Source organism: Erythrolamprus reginae, chromosome 2 (assembly GCF_031021105.1).
Source record: "Erythrolamprus reginae isolate rEryReg1 chromosome 2, rEryReg1.hap1, whole genome shotgun sequence".
NCBI classification, from domain to species: Eukaryota; Metazoa; Chordata; class Lepidosauria; order Squamata; family Dipsadidae; genus Erythrolamprus; species Erythrolamprus reginae.
Genome location: NC_091951.1, coordinates 208,621,265 through 208,638,660, shown reverse-complemented (window position 1 = coordinate 208,638,660; position 17,396 = coordinate 208,621,265). Strand labels below are relative to the sequence as shown.

Sequence of the window (17,396 nt, the reverse complement as noted above, 5' to 3'; positions counted from 1 at the left end):
CAGCTCTACTTACGAGCTACTCGAGATAAGAGCTGGGAGGGGAGCGACATTTTTGTTCGCCTCCCGAGCTCACATTCGGGATACGAGCGCCAAGGAGCTGTCTCCTGAAGCCGAACGCTAACTTCCGCGTTTGGCTTCAGGAGACAGCTCCTTGGCGCTCGTATCCCGTGTGTTTTAAAAGGTTGCAGCCGGCCTGGGGGGCTCGGGGGGGTGCTGGCAAGCCCCCCAGGCCGGCTGCAACCTTTTAAAACACGCGCGCCGCTTCGCAGCTGTCTCCTGAAGCCGAACGCTAACTTCCGCGTTCGGCTTCAGGAGACAGCTGCGAAGCGGCGCGCGTGTTTTAAAATGTGGCAGCCGGCCTGGGGGGCTCGGGGGGGGGGCTGGCAAGCCCCCCAGGCCGGCTGCCACGTTTTAAAACACGCGCGCCGCTTCGCAGCTGTCTCCTGAAGCCGAACGCTAACTTCCGCGTTCGGCGGCAGCGGGTTTTTTTGTTGTTGCACGGATTAATTGACTTTACATTGTTTCCTATGGGAAACAATGTTTCGTCATACGAGCGTTCCGACTTACGAGCCTCCTTCCGGAACCAATTAGTCTCGTAAGTCGGGGTTCTACTGTATAGCAAAACAGCTCATTTTAAAGAGTAAGTTTCTATATATCTGTATTTATATATTTCAAATCCACTTAGCACTTGTAGATTGTTTTCATCAAGTTTTAATTTGTCAAATGTTTTAATTTCCACGAAGTCTATTGTAAAAAAAATCTTCAAAGTTAGACTTTTAGTCCTGTTCCTTTAAGTCTCTCTATAGTCTTTCAAATTGCAGTATTTTCTTTTAACCAGAATATGGCACTGTAAACTCTTGAATAGAATAGAATAGAATAGAATAGAATTCTTTATTGGCCAAGTATGGTTGGACACAAGGAATTTGTCTTGGTGCATATGCTCTCAGCGTACATAAAAGAAAATATAGATTTATCAATAATCATGAGGTACAACACTTAATTATTGTCATAGGGGTCAAATAAGCAATGAAGAAACAATCAATATTAATAAAAATCTTAAGATACAAGCAACAAGTTACTGTCATACAGTCCTAAGTGGGAGGAAAAGGATGATAGGAATGATGAGAAAAACTAGTAGAAATAGAAATGCAGACTTAGTAAAAGGTTTGACAGTGTTGAGGGAATTATTTATTTAGTAGAGTGATGGTGATCAGGAAAAAACTGTTCTTGTGTCTAGTTGTCTTGGTGTGCAGCGCTCTGTAGTGACGTTTTGAGGGTAGGAGTTAAAACAATTTGTGTCCAGGATGTGAGCGGTCAGTAAATATTTTCACCACCCTCTTTTTGACTTGTGCAGTATACAGGTCCTCAATGGAAGGCAGGTTGGCAGCGATTGTTTTTTCCACAGTTTTTTTTAAAGTAAGTTTCTATATTTATGCATTTGTGTATTTTGGATCCACTTAGCACTTGTAAGTTGTTTTCTTCGGATTCTTATTTGTCCAGCGTTTTTTTAAAAAATTCCACCAAATGTGTTATAAAAACATCCTCAAAGTTGGACTTTTAATCCCATTCCTTTAAGTTTCTCTATGACCTTTCAAATTAATAGATAGCTGCTCCCTCCATTTTGAAGCCTCTTTGGTTCCCCTTTATATTTTCTTCTTTTAATCTTTATAACAGCTAAGCACTCACCAGCTTCAATACTTCTTCTCTCGAGCAATACACTTAGATCTTTTCACCCAGGCAATCCACAATCTCTTCATACAATCTGTTCATTTGTGACTGTCCCAGTTAACAATTACCCAGTCATCTTCAGCTACTGGCTGAGAGGCTGGTGCTGGTTCCCTGGGGGGAGGGTTGCAAGTCCTCCCCCCTCCCGATCCCAGACAGGTGCCTCCCTTTTTCACTGTCCCTCCAAGGCAGACCTGATCTGGAACCAATTGGTTCCAAGGTCTCCAAGCAGTTGAGATTCGGGGTTCTCTGCTGAGTGCGGGGAGCACTATGACACTGGGACGTTGGCCATACCGTTTCCTTAATTTCATTTCATACATGCTAATCTAATAGAGAATAAGGATGGAAGAAACAGGTGGTTATGGAAAAATCATTAATTTTCATCATGTCCTTGTTACTACATCTAATAATGTATGTGATGGAAACAGTAGCTGTTGCCCTACAAAGTGCCTCATTTTGAATAGCTTCAGTTTTCAAGAAAGAAATGTTGCACCATTGTGCCAGTTTACATGTTCAGTACTTTCTGGTAGAATAGCAAACGAGGGAAAGTATAATTTTTATTTTATTTATTTATTTATTTATTTGTTTGTTTGTTTCTTTGTTTGTTTGTCATACAAGTATAGTATTGTAGTATGTTTTAACATAACATAAGTATAGAGTAGAAACAGAAAGAATAAAAAAGACAGGACAGGAATGGTAGGCACAAAGATGCACTTACAGGCCGCTTAGAAAAGGGAAGAGGTCTATTTTAGATAGTGTAAGGTTGAAGATTTTGGGATTGGGGGAAGAAATAACAGAGTCCGGTAGTGAATTCCAGGCGTTGAACACTCTATTGCTGAAATCGTATTTTCTGCAGTCTAGTTTGGAGCAATTTACATGTAGTTTTTCACTATTGCTTGCTCTTGTGTTGTTGTTGTTAAAGGTGAAGTAGTCACTAACAGGGAGTACATTATGGCATATGATTTTATGAACAACAATTACATCAGTTTGGAGGCAGAGTAGCTGTAAATTTTCTAAACGTAATAATTGAAGTCTGGAGGAGTAAGGTAATTTGTTGTGTGAGGAGTGGAGGACTCTCCTTGTGAAGTATTACTGGACTCCTTCAATTTGATTAATAATAATAAAATCACAGAGATGCCTACTATTTTGCTATTTTTGAAAATAACTATCTAGTTGTGGCTTATTTACTAAAATATTATTTTTTAAAAGTACCTTATACCAACTTGCTTTCTATTTTCCAGATGATTTTGAAGATGAATTCTTTGGAGATGACACCATTGTCACAAGGTCTGATTTTCCCGAGAGTTGGTTGTGGCTAACAGAAGACCTGCTCGAGAAGCCTAACAAAAAAGGGTATTGTAGTTCTACTGTTTATATTAGCCCACTTTTCAGTTAAAAGCAAAACATAATGATTGCAAAATTTATACAGGAATGGGGAAGATGGTGTCTCTTCCGAGAGGACAGGCTCAGAAAAGGTCCTGCATGAAACCTGTGGTTTATTTTTTACCTCCTTTAGAAGAGGAAAGCTACTTGTTAATCACTGTTATTTATTTTGGCCTATGACCATAATTCCATTTTGAAAAGGTAGAAATGATAATTAATTACAATTAATAACCGAATAACAGAGTTGGAAGAGACCTTGGAGGTCTTCTAGTCCAACCCCCTGCTTAGACAGAAAACCCTACACCACTTCAGACCAAAGTTAGGTTTTTCCTGGTTGGGTTACTTCCTGAATTGATAGTGACTTGCTGGTGATGGTCATGCTGATGTCACCAAACCGGTTTGATTGGTCCATGGGCACTGCCATTTTTGGGAGGGGATTTTTTTTTGATCTTTTACAAATACTATATTTTTTGAAGTATAAGAGGCACCGGAGTATAAGATGCACATTAGTTTTTGGGTAGGAAAATAGGGGAAAGAACCTGCTTACCAGGTATTCATCTGGCTAGCATCCTTAGTCTGGTCAACTTCAGCACATTATTTTATCCTCTGTTGAGGGCTTTAAAAAAAACTTTATTCAGAGAGAGTAACAATGAAAGAGCTTGCAAGTCAGAAAGAGCTGGGAACATCATTAGTACCTGGAAAGAAACATTTGGAGCAAGTCGAGCAATGAAAAAAACCCTACAAAGACAGGGTTTGGAAAACATTCTTAGCAAAGAGTAACAATGAAAGAGCTTTCAAGAGGGTAACAGCTGGGAACATCATTAGTACCTGGTTAGGGCTGGAAAGAAACTTATTAGAACAATCAAAAAAAACCCAGGAAAGACTTAAGGCTTGGAAAACATTCTTCACAGAGAGTAACAATGAAAGAGCTTGCAAGCCATTAAGAGCTGGGAACATTGTTAGGACCTGGTTAGGGCTGGAAAGAAACTTATTTGGAGTAAGTTAGAGCAATGAAAAAAAACCCTGTAAAGACAGGAAAACATTCTTCGCAGAGAGAAACAATGAAAGAGCCTGCAAGGTAAGAGATGGAAAGATCATTAGCAGCTACTGTATTTAGGGCTGGGGGAGGGGGAAGAGCTATATTCAGAGTATAAGGTGCACCCAAATTATCAGCCTCTTTTAGGGAGAAAAAGTGTGTGTCTTATACATTTTTTTAAAAAAAATAAAAATTTCTTCTGAGCATGCGCAGAAGCCAGGTTCCGGCACTGTGCATGCAGTTGCCATCTTTTTTTGGCTTCTTCTTTTTTACATGTGGTGCAGGAGGAAGCAAACCAGCAGCGAGGTAAATTAGAACATACTCCTTATTCCAGGGTCCCCCCGTGCCCCTTTAGACTTCCAGGGGACTGTAAGGAGGCTTGCTAGATCCAAAACAGGGTATAGGTGTACGGTGCCCCCCCATGCCACTTTAGGCTCCCAGGGGGCTGTAAGGAAGCTTGCTAGGTCCAAAACGGGTGCAGAGGGATCTTCAAGGGAAAAAGAAAAAAGCAACCCGCACTGTCTTCAGGTACACCAGGCTTGAATTGAGAGCTTATTGTAAGTGGCTGCTAAGCTATCTTTGATCAGGCTAAACTACTCAACAGTGAAGTTCTAAGAATACCAAATTATCAATGGGCATGTTCTAAGTTTCAAAACGTCTGATTTTTCTTCCTGCTATCAAAGACTTTCTGGGGATTTTATACAGGGAGAGCGGGAGGGAAGGGCAAATCCTTTTACTAACAATTCATCCTCATTGTTTGGAGATCCCTACATGCACTGAACTTGAGTTGAGAGCTCATTGAAAGGGCTATTAGCTATCCTTGCTTCTGGATATACAGAAATTATGGTTGAGTGACTTCTGTGTGTATTTTTCCAAATGCAGTAAATGAGGTTGAATTTGTAGTTTTAAGAGCTCTCTCTCTTTCTCTCTCTTTCTGTGTGTGTATACGTACACATACAGTATATATAGTAGATAATGTATCTTTTTGTGTACATTTGTACACATATGACATATATAAAAAGGATTAAATAATATATTTTGGATGTTTAGTAATACTACATAGAAAGGGAAATTGTATCTCGTTGAGGCCTTTAAGATGTGTAGAGGCCAGGCCATAACCCTAATCCTTGACATGAGTGATGTCAAGTTGGCTGCACCCACCCAGTCACATGACCAACAAGTCACATGATCACCCAGAAACCCCACCCAGTCACATGACTGTCAAACCACTGTCATTGAATCACATGGTCATGGAACCATACCTACCATGACATGACCATCAAGACATGCCCACAAAATAAGCCACGCCCACAGAACTAGCAGTAAAAAATTTGGAACTCACCCCCACTTCAGACAAATGGTTATCCAATATCTTCTTAAAATCTTCCAGTGTTGGAGCATTCACAACTTCTGGAGGCAAGTTTTTCCACTGATTAATTGTTCTAACTGTCAGGAAATTTATCCTTAGTTTTAGTTTGCTTCTCTCCATGATTACTTTCCACCTACTGATTCCTGTCCTACTCTCGGGTGCATTAGAGCAGCGTTTCCCAACCGGTGTGCCGCAGCACACTAGTGTGCTGCGAGACACGGTCAGGTGTGACGCGAAGCTCCTAGGGAAGCTCCAGCTGGGCGGGGCGCTGCCGGTGCTGGTGCCTCCGACCTGGAGCTCCCACTCGCAGCTGTCCCCCGGCTACTGCCCGATGCTGCTGTTTTCGGCGCTCTCCTGCTGGGCCCCAAAGAAGGAAGGCGGGAAAAAGGAGAGCTTCATTCTTCGCGCCTCCTTTTTCCTGCCTTCCTTCTTTGGGGCCCAGAAGGAGAGCGCCGTAAACAGTGGCATTGGGCAGTAGCCGGGGGACAGCTGTGAGTGGGAGCTCCAGGTCGGAGGCACCGGCACCGGCAGCGCCCCACCCAGCTGGAGCTTCCCTGACGTCGGCGGCAAGCGTCCTTTGGGGCCCGGCAGTGGGAGCGGGAGCGTGCTGGCTGCAGCGGCCCCAGGCAGTCGCGGGGAGATGGCGGCGGCGAGAGGGAGCTCCAGGGTGGAGGCACCGACGGTGGTGGTTGGACGTGCTGCTGGAGACCTGCATGCTGGCACTGCGGGGCTGGCACTGGCTCGCTGGCTGGGCCAGAGGTGCCAGCCCCATGCCCAGCGCAGCGCCAGTATATACGGCGTCCAGCAGCACATCCAGCTGCCGCCGTCAGGACTCCCGCTCGCAGTCAGCCGCTCTGCCGCCACCCTTGGCTACTGCCTGATGCCACTGTTGTCGGTGTGGTAGAAAGAGAGAGAGAGAGAGAAAGAAAGAAAGAAAGAAAGAAAGAAAGAAAGATAGCAAGAGAGAGAGAGAAAGAAAGAAAGAAAGAAAGAGAGATAGCAAGAGAGACAGAGGGACAGCAAGAGAGAGAGAGAGAAAGAAATAGAGAGAGAGAGACAGAGAAAGAGAGAGAGAGAAAGAAAGAGAGAGAGAGAGAGACATAGCAAGAGAGAGAAAGAGAGACATAGCAAGAGAGAGAGAAAGAGAGACATAGCAAGAGAGGCAGAGAGAGAAAGAGAAAGAAAGAGAGACAAAGCAAGAGAGACAGAGAGAGAAAGAGAGACATAGCAAGAGAGACAGAGAAAGAGAGAGAGAAAGAGAGACATAGCAAGAGAGGCAGAGAGAGAGAGAGAGAGAGAGAGAGACAAAGCAAGAGAGGCAGAGAGAGAAAGAGAGAGAGAGACAGAGAAAGAGAGACAGAGAGAGAGAGATAGCAAGAGAGACAGAGAAAGAGAGAGAAAGAGAGAGAAAGAAAGAGAGAGAATGAAAGAAAGATAGCAAGAGAGGCAGAGAGAGCAAGGGAGAGAGAAAGACATAGAGGGAGGGAAGGAGGGAGAGAGAAAGAGCAAAAAAGAGAGGAAGAAAGAAAGAGGGATGGAGAGAAAGAAGGGAAGAAAGGAAGAGAGAGAAAAAGGGAGGGAGAAATAGAGCAAAATGGTGGAAGAGATTTTTTTTTGTCCAAACTTTTCTTTAGACGCCCCCCGCCCCTTCAGTGTTCCCCAGGATTTTGAAAATATGAATAATGTGCCGCGGCTCAAAAAAGGTTGGGAAACACTGCATTAGAGAACAGTTTGACTCTCTCTTCTTTGTGGCAGCCCCTGAGATATTGGAACACTGCGATCATGTCTCCCCTAGTCCTTCTTTTCATTAAACTAGACATACCCAGTTCCTGCAACCATTCTTCATAGGTTTTAGCCTCCAGTCCCCTAATCACATTTGTTGCTCTTCTCTGCACTTAGAATAGAATAGAATAGAATAGAATAGGATTCTTTATTGGCCAACTGTGATTGGACACACAAGGAAATGATATTTGGTGCATATGCTCTTAGTGTAACTAAAAGAAAATATACATTTGTCAAGAATCATGAGGTACAACACCTAATGATTGTCATAGGAGTCAAATAAGCAACCAGGAAACAATCAATATTAATAAAAATCTTAAGGATACAAGCAACAAGTTGCAGTCATAAGTGGGAGAAGATGGGTGATAGGAATGATGAGTAAAAAATAGTAGTAATAGTAGTGCAGACTTAGTAAATAATTTGACAGTGTTGAGAGAATTATTTGTTTTACAGAGTGATGGCATTTTAGAGACTTCATGTCTTTTTTACATCATTAACATTGACATTTTTTAATTTTTAGTTTATTTAGAATATTTAGTTTTATAATACCTTGCTGGTTTAAAAAAAGGTGGCTGTTTTAACAAAACCATATTTAAGGAGGGCTTACAAATTTAATTGTTTTTCTGCATCCATAATTGATTGTTTAAGGCTTGATACACCCTGCTTAAATGTTCTGTCTTGCACAGCAGCCAGACGGTACTTAGCCCCAAATGAAAGCTCAAATACACACACACAGGTTTCAAAATAAAACAAGAGTCCTTTTTACTAGATGTTTGTTACTTCACACATTACAAATTAAAGCAATGTCTCTTCCTTTGCCAAAATCTGGATGTGAGGTCAAATTGATAAGATAAAGGCACACACATTTGTTTCCCAGCCAAAAGTCTACTCACAAGATTAACCCTATAAATGTCTAGCACTGAATCTAGGTTTGTCAGGCAAAACATCTTTACAGGCTTTTCTCCTCCAGAGGCACGAACGTTGACTTCTTGCAAAGAGCACCCTTAAATACTCTCGGAGAGTGCTGATTATGCACAGCTGTGCTCACTTCTCCTTTCTGATCTTTCTCAACTGCTCCTTCTGGCCCCATATCTTTCTCATCTGAGCATTCAGGATTGGGTCCCTTATCTCCTCATCCTCAGACCCTGGCAAAAACCCAGTTGGGGGCTGCAAATCCCCAGTTGGGGGCTGCACATCCCCAGTTGGGGAATTGATAGCCTCTGTAGGCTCCTTAAACCCAGACTCTCCATCTTCCTCTGGCTTGCTCTCTGATTCCTCCGGCAGCCACACAGGCTGGCTGTGCCCAGATGACCCCGGCTCATCAGGATCAAAGTGTGTGGCCAGAGAGCCTGGATGCGAACCACAGTATTAAATTCACATCATCTTGTGAAAAGCCATGAATTTTGATAAATTAATCTTTGCCAAGGTCAAAGGACCTAGGTCCGTGATGGTGAACCTATGGTACAGGTGCCACAGATGGCATGCAGAGCCATATCTGAGGGCACACGACATGTTGCCCTTTATAAGCTCCAGCACACATGTTTGCACTGGCCAGCTGATTTTTGGCCTGCTGGAGGGCAGGGGGAAGCTGCCCAGGGAAGCGGCACATTTGAAAAGTGCATGTTTGAAAAGCACACTGGTTCCCTGGGTGGCCGGCTTTCCTGACCAGCGCAGGACCTGACATCAGCAGGCCCCTGCTGCCCTGAAAGCAATCTCCCGACTGCCGTGCTCGCCTTGTGCCATGGGGGGATGGGGTGGCTGCTTGCAAACCCCTTGCCTCCACCGCCTCCTCTCCCACCACCCTGCTGCCTGAGCCCATGTAGAAGGTCGCTTTTGCAAAAGGTAGGTTTTTGCAAAAGGTAGGCAATTGGCTCCTGGGCAGGATTGGAAAACCTCTGCCTTGAAGGGCAGTGCTAAGTGCGCTATGGTGCACTGCGCACCTTAGTGGGAACAGTGGTCACCACACTTCAAAAGAGACATAGAAACTCTGGAGAAGGTGCAGAAAAGAGCAACCAAACTGATTAGAGGACTAGAAATCAAGACTTATGAAGAGAGATTTCTGGAACTGGGCATGGATAGCCTAGAGAAAAGAAGGACCAGGGGGGACATGATAGCAGTCTACAGGTATTTGAGGGGTTGCCACAGAGAGGAGGGGGTCATGCTGTTTTCCAGGGCACCAGCGGGCCAGACGAGGAACAACTGTTGGAAGATGACCAAGAAGAGATTCAACCTAGAAATAAGGAAGAACTTCCTGACGGTCAGAGTGATCAACCAGTGAAATGGCCTGCCAGCGGAGGTTGTGAACTCCCCAACTCTGGACATTTTCAAGAGGAGATTGGACTGTCATTTGGCTGGGGTGCTGGGGATTTCCTGCTTAAGCAGGGGGTTGGACTTGATGACCTGCAAGGTCCCTTTCAACTCAAACAAACAACAAATTAACAAATATTTAAATCATAACATTTCTTCAAGCCTTCGTGGACCTCCTGTGATAATATTGCTCCCCCCCCCGGGTCTGAGGACCACAGGTTGAGAACCATTGACATAACATATTTCATTTTGTCCCTAGGATTTCAAGCAAGACACTGACTTTTTATCTGAGGGATTCCATCACAACTTGGGAGGTGCTGGCTGTGAGCATTTCACCTACCAAAGGTAAAGAATTATGAATGATGAAGCTAAAGTTGGGAGATATGAAAAGCACCTAAGAATTAAAGTAGAATTAACATTTTGGGGTGGGCTTTGCCATTGGCCTTACTTGCAGGGATCTGTGTGGCTGAACCTTATGAAATAACAGTCATGAAAGGCTTCTTCATTGACCTTCGACTGCCGTATTCAGTAGTGAAGAATGAGCAGGTGGAGATTCGAGCTATTCTGTACAACTACAAGAAGAAGGATATTTATGTAAGTTTTGGGACTATGACAAGAATGTGAGTTTAGAAATAAGGAAATGTGCATGGCTTGTGTTGCTATCAATTCTTTGGCAGGCAAACTTTATGTATTTCCAAATCTAAGCCACAGCATTTTCTGACTAATAAAAAAAGTGCCATTGATGGGGGCAATGGGGGCTAAGGCTCTTTGGATCAGAGTTATCAGGACCCCTTCCCACTTTTGAACATTATGGAGAGCCCCCAAACAGCTTTTATTCCTATGGGCTATATTTATTAATCTTTACCATATTAAATATTGAAATTGATGCATTTGTAGAATATTTATTTACTGAATAATATAAAAACAATAATATTAAATATAACACATATCAACTAATAGAATATTTTTCATGAAAAAATAGCATAATAATGAGAAAGGTAACATTATTTTAAATGTTTGCAATTTAAAATTTACTGTCTAGCAAATAATTCTGATATTGTGAGCTCCTGTGAAGGTTTTTAGAGAACCACTCCTCAAATCATACTTTAAGAAACGCTTGTTTTTCTATTAAGAAGTGCACTTATGGGGCTAAGGTATTTGGGTGGCCTTATTTGCATACATACTGAATTATTCACACAGTCCTATTTTCTACCAGTATATCATGAAAGGAAGGGAAAAATAAATTGCATGATATGATGTGTGCATATGTGTGCTCTATGTGTGCCCTATTCTGTCTTTCCTTCCATGTATCACAATGATTTGCTGATGCAGTAACAGATTTAGTGGGAAATGTCATCTGTGGGAAAGCTGGATTTTAAATGATTCTTATGGCCGAAGCTGCCTTGTAGCTCATCTACTTTTTTTCATCTCCTCTAGGTAAGAGTGGAACTTTTGTACAGCCCAGCCTTCTGCAGTGCTTCCACAGAAAGTCAAAACTACCAAGAGCAGATCACGATTAAAGCTCTGTCCTCCAGGGCAGTACCATTTGTGATAGTCCCATTGCAGCAAGGATTGCATGATATTGAGGTCAGAGCAAGGGACTTGAATGATGGTGTGAAGAAGAAGCTGAAAGTTGTAGTAAGTAACAAGTGGCTTATGGTTCTTGGAAAAGAGAGACAATAACCAGTGATCGCTGCAGATAAAGCCTATTTACCATAATTTTATTGATGAATGCACCTTTTATCTTCCCCCATTGCAACAAAAAGGCTTTTTGGTCTCAAAACGTAACTTGTAAGAACACAAAATGACATATCTACCAGGGTGGTTGAAATGGTCTAGTTTGTTATTCATCTTGGACTGTATAGTTGTTCTGATTGTCTTTTGAAAACTCCTAGAATCTTTCAATAGCAAAATTTGGTTGCCAGGGTAGTCATTCATTTCCTCTTCTATCTTCGGACTGGAATGGGATGACATCTTTGTCGTAGCCCATAAAATGTTTGCCCAACACAACTTCTAAAAAACATTATAACAGTATTGAATTCTGAGAAAAGACATATAAAACCAGCCATTTCAAAATCGTAGAAGCCATTCAAACTTGTCTATGTACAACAGTTCAACCTGGGGCTGAATGGATAGGTCTCAGCTAATGAGAACAAGATTAATAACAATGTGCTGGCTGGAGGCTTTTCAAAATGAAGTTTGAGAACAGAAGATTTGAGAACAATGGTTACAAGTAAATGTGAAAATAATAGCCAACCCCTCACCTTTAATCTGAGATAAGGAAGCTCAGGGCTTCCAGGATATTCAGCAAGAGGGCAAGGATTCCTTAAGAGCCAATGGTAGTCTAGTGGGATAAATAGAAATTAACCCTTGGATAGAAAATGAATATGTATAGAAGTTAAGTAACACTGATTAAATTGGAAGAAAATGGAGAATTAAAGGTGGTAAACCCAGGTGGCCAAATTAGGTAGTAAAGGAGGCAGTATTAGAATAGTAGTATATACCTGGGGGTGGGGGGAGTTACAGTATAGATTTGTATATAGAAAATATACAAGTCTAAAAGGAGCACTAATAATTAAAGGAAGTAGGGGTATATGTTACCAGTCTGTCAAACATAAGATGAACTATGATTGGAATCACTCAGGGAAGGTTTAGGAGGGAGGAGGAGAAAGCAGAAAGGGAAGGAAGGGGAGGAGGAAAGTAGAAGGGGGAGAGAAGGAGAAAGATGGTAGAAGAAAGAGAGAGAGGGGGGGGAGTGTTATGAAATGAGGGGAAACAGATTGGCAATAGAAGTACAATACGTGCAAAATTACAATATTGGTTTATGATATATTGGATAGAAATGTATAACTATGCATATTTTGATATGATGTATGATAATATATGGAGACTGAAAAAAAAACTTAAAAAAAATAAATTAACCCAGAATAGAGGGCCATGCTGATTTGGCTATAGAGAAGATATGACTTGTATGTCGCTCTGAGTCCTCGGAGAGGGGCGGCATACAAGTCTAATAAATTATTATTATTATTATGAGGCTGACCTAAGTCTTTTCCTATTTTGCATTCAAGCACCAATTCTATTATTGAATATTTTACTACATTTTCTAAGAGATACTACAGGGGAGGTCTTTGTATTTTGTAATTGTCTTTGTTGCTGTCATGTATTATATTTTTATTTGTAATGAATCTCCCATAAGAGATTGTTCTGGGGTCTTTTTCTGTAACAGCCTGAAGGGGTACGGAAAGATATTGTGACTATTATTGAACTGGATCCACATACAAAAGGAGTCGGTGAGTAACTTCTTTCTCATTAATTCCCATTATATCTTTTACTAAGTCCTGCAGATGGTAATGTCCTTTCACTCGCATGCTTTATTGTTTCCTGGGAAAGAAGAGGATCTTTTTACCATAACAGTTTAAAATAAATGTTATTTTACTTTTCAAAACTTATTATTATAATTATTTATTAGATTTGTATGCCACCCCTCTCCGTAGACTCACAGAGAACTATATTCCTTCTGTTAAGTGCCTATTAAGATGATTGTGTTGAATTCCATTTAGAATTTATTATTAGAAAAAAATGTCAAAGAGGTACTTAATGTAGAATGTGATATTTTTCTTTCCCTGTAATTTTCCTCCTTTTCTTTTTCATGTTTCAGACGGAATCCAGGAAAAAACGGTCGTAGCCCATAAATTAGATGACCAGGTGCCTGACACAGAAATAGAAACCAAGATTTCTGTCCAAGGCAAGAACTAGCTATTTGAAACCCAGGCTTCTCAATCTGTTAAATATAGAAGATGAAATAGTCACCAGCCCAATTTTGCTACAATCTACTGGTGCTGTAGATGGACTCCTGGATAGAACAACCTATTTTTCTGTTCTTGAATAGATGGAGCATAGATCAGAGCCTTCCTAATTGGATTCACAGATACAATTGATCTGTCCCACTTTTGACATTTAACATCTGGCGAAATCAAAGTGGGTGTGCTCCAGATCCTAATTTGAATCCTCAAATCTAGCTTTTCCTACACTGTAACCACTTTGCTTTGGTAAAAGTATACCTTTCACTCAGGGATGGGCTGCTGGCCGGATGAGGGGGAACGCAGTGAGATAGCAAAAATGGAGCTCCACCCCACTGAAAGATATTGAAAGAAAATGCACAAACCACACCCACAGTGTGGTAGTAAAAATTTTGGTAGCCCTTCACTGCTTTCACTGCAAATGGAGTTGAGGGTCTTTCTTTCTTTATTTCTTTCTTTATTTATTGGATTTGTATGCCTAAATGCTCAAGCTAGGACAGGCCTGACAATCTTTTGGTCAGCTTTATCCTTTTGTTTATATATTGTTTCTTCTTTTTAACCATAAGCCATCCAGAATTGCTAAGGAGTCTGGCAATGTTGAAACTGAAATAGATACGTTAGTTAAATAAAACTTCTAATTACTCCTGGAACCTAATTATTCTATGCTCAATGCTATAAGGGAAGGATAGTGGAGTTGGAAGCAAGATTAGACTAATCATTTGCCCTAAAGATATTGAAGCTTAAAGAAAGATCACAAACTATCCAATTTCTAACATGCTTGGCAATTTTTTCACATTCAGGTGACCTTGTGGCTCAGATGATTGAAAACTCAATTAATGGAAGTAATCTCAGACATCTCATTATCACTCCTTCTGGCTGTGGGGAGCAAAATATGATCACCATGACTCCATCGGTTATTGCCACCTACTACCTGGACACAACAAGGCAGTGGGAGACTCTTGGCGTAGATCGCAGGACTGAAGCTGTCAATCAGATCATGACTGGTAATGCAAATTGTCTCCATATACGTTTTGCTCAGTAGATAGAAATGTGAGATTCATTAATCCCTAAAATAAACAAATATAAGACCTACAGAAATCAAGTAGCCAAATGTTCTTAAAGATATGGTAGGACTCTTTGTTGTTGTTATTGTTTTTCTTCCACAAGGTATAAGCTTAGCTAAGGATATTACTTTTTTAGCCTGGAAAGGTGGAGGTGGTCATAGTAACTGCTGAGAAACATTTAAATATGGACTCATGGAATTATCACAATATTCTATAAAAAGAAAAATATTTTCATCTCTTTTGTAGTGAATTTAGAAATATTGTACTGCTATCAAATTCTCATTTTCAGGCATACAGGACGGCAGTCTTCAGCTCCTTTTGTTGTTGTTGTTGTTGTTGTTGAGGTTGCTTGCTTTCAGAATCCCATCTGAAGAGTGTGATGGTTTTACACTGAGACCAGTGTGATTTTGTTTGGCTGGAGCTAAATTTCACAGCTCTTTCTATCTTGTTCCTTTTCAGGTTACACCCAGCAGATGGTGTACAAGAAAGCAGACCATTCTTATGCAGCATTTACACACCGTGCATCTAGCACTTGGTATGGACAATAATATAGCCATTACTTTCAGATCCTGGAAAAGCTTTTCTCTAACATTCTCTATAAATGTTCATATATTTTCATTTTCTAAGTTCTTTTGGGGCATCTGATTCTCTGTCTTCCCATTTCCTTTCTTGCTTTCTTCATTCCTTTCTACCTACCTACCTACCTACCTACCTACCTACCTGTAGCTCCTTGGTAGCCCATCCTTCATTCAAATTCCTTTCCGCTTTCAGACAAAATACTCTTTTCTGATAATGGATTACCCATATAATATGTCTCCCTCTTGTCTAGCATTTTCTATCAATCAGTTCTATTTCTCTCCACTCCTCATTAAAATAAGAATCAGAATCAATATTCCCTGTACCTCAGCGTGTGCTGAACATGGTCTGTGGGAAGTGGTGCAGGCAGCCCCAGGAGAGAAAAGGAGAGATAGAAAGGAAAGAGGGAGAAAGAGGGAGGGAGAGAAAGAGAGGGGGAGAGATAGAAAGGAAAGAGTGAAATAGGGATGGAGAGAAAGAAAGAGAGAGGGAAAGAAAGAGTGGGAGAGATAGTAAGGAAAGAGGGAGAAAGAGAAAGGGAGAGAAAGAGAGAAAGAGAGGGGGAGAGATAGAAAGGATAGAGAGAAATTGGGGGGTAGAGAAAGAAAGAGAGAAAAAGAAAAGTGGGGAGAGATAGGAAGGAAAGAGGGAGGAAAAGCGAGGGAGAGAAAGAGAGTGGGAGAGATAGAAAGGATAGAGAGCAAGAGGGGGTGAGAGAAAGAGAGAGAAGAGACAAAGAGAGAAAAAGAGAGTGAGAGAGATAGAAAGGAAAGGGGGAGAAAGAGAGAGAGAAAGAAAGAGAAGGGGAGATAGAAAGTAGAGAGAGAAAGAGAGAGGGTGAGAAAGAGGGGGAGAGATAGAAAGGATAGAGGGAGGGAGAGAAAGAGAGGGGGAGAGATAGAAAGGATAGAGAGACTGTCTATTTGAAAATATTGAAAATATAGAATTATGGATGTCAGAACTCGCGTATGTGTGATAGCGTGCACCCACACTTTATTCATTCATTCATTCGTTCGTTCATTTATTTTGACTTCTATGCCGCCCAGTCCCGAGGGACTGCCGCTCAGACACTATACTTTTCCGCCCACACCAAAAAAAAAATTAGAGGGAACATTGATTAGAATGTCCTGCTTTAAGAGAGTAGAAAACCTGAAACACCGATTCTATGGGACTGAATTGTTGTTGCTGTTATTGTTACTAGATTTTTTCCCTTTGGCTTGTTCACTGTGATGAACATAGTTAACATTCTTGCCTTCTGTTTTCTCTACAACAGTAACCCTGTAGGGTGAATCTGTCTCTCTGTCTGTCTGTCTGTCTACCTACCTACCTACCTACCTACCTACCTACCTACTTATTTATTTATTTATTTATTTATTTATTTATTTGATTTTTATGCCACCCTTCTCCTTAGACTCAGGATGGCTTACAACATGTTAGCAATAGCACTTTTTAACAGAGCCAGCATATTGCCTCCACAGTCTGGGTCCTCATTTTACCCACCTCAGTAGGATGGAAAGCTGAGTCAACCTTGAGCCGGTGATGAGATTTGAACTGCTCACCTACAGATCTACAGTCAGCTTCAGTGGCCTGCAGTACAGCACTCTGCCTGCTGTGCCATCCCGGCTCTACTGTAAATAAATAAATACTTTATTGTCATTGTATGTATATACTCAGCATACCTATACCATTCCTGGGTTAAGATCTGGATTAGTTGAGCTCTTTTTCCCTCCTAGCTTGAAGGACAGATGAGAAATTAAGACAACACATTTTAATCTTGATAGTTTCCCATCAACACATGGACAGCCTCTACCGTTGTTGTATCATAAGTACTTGTATTATGTTCTGCATTGAAATGCTTAGTTAATGCATTATCTTCTTTACAGGCTCACAGCATACGTTGTAAAAGTCTTTGCCATGGCTACCAAAGTTGCAAAAGACATTAGCCCTGAAATCATTTGTGGAGGTGTGAGGTGGCTGATTCTGAACAGGCAACAACCAGATGGAGTGTTCAGTGAAAATGCCCCTGTACTTTCTGGAACAATGCAGGTATGGTTCCCTCCCTCCCTCCTCCCTCCCTGTTTGATTTAAATAAATCCAGAGGTTTTCAAGTTTTTAACAAAAAAACCAAACCCAGGTATTAAATTAAACTATGCAAGGATTTCATTGCTAGTTGTTTCTCTAATGATATTAGCCAACTGTACAGGAATCCAGGCAGGATACATGCAGATACAGTATATCCGCCTGGACACCGCTATTTGGGTTCTTTTTACCCTTTGCGCCTGTGCAAAGCATTCTGTGTATGCAGAAAGGGTAAAAGAACCCAAATGGTGGCATCCAGGTAGGTGGGTGGA

The 17,396-nt window shown here is 41.4% G+C and overlaps 1 protein-coding gene across 1 annotated transcript in view; it reads left to right on the top strand.

The window, feature by feature from the left end:
• Positions 1 to 17,396, top strand: part of LOC139161884 (A.superbus venom factor 1-like) — a 146,679-nt gene that overhangs the window by 64,656 nt on the left and 64,627 nt on the right. Inside the window, exons 18-26 of the mRNA XM_070741578.1 lie at positions 2,967 to 3,078; positions 9,862 to 9,947; positions 10,057 to 10,196; positions 11,040 to 11,240; positions 12,832 to 12,895; positions 13,264 to 13,350; positions 14,206 to 14,409; positions 14,929 to 15,004; positions 16,929 to 17,091. Of these exons, the coding sequence (XP_070597679.1) occupies positions 2,967 to 3,078; positions 9,862 to 9,947; positions 10,057 to 10,196; positions 11,040 to 11,240; positions 12,832 to 12,895; positions 13,264 to 13,350; positions 14,206 to 14,409; positions 14,929 to 15,004; positions 16,929 to 17,091 (1,133 nt within the window). The remainder of the gene's footprint in view (positions 1 to 2,966; positions 3,079 to 9,861; positions 9,948 to 10,056; positions 10,197 to 11,039; positions 11,241 to 12,831; positions 12,896 to 13,263; positions 13,351 to 14,205; positions 14,410 to 14,928; positions 15,005 to 16,928; positions 17,092 to 17,396) is intronic.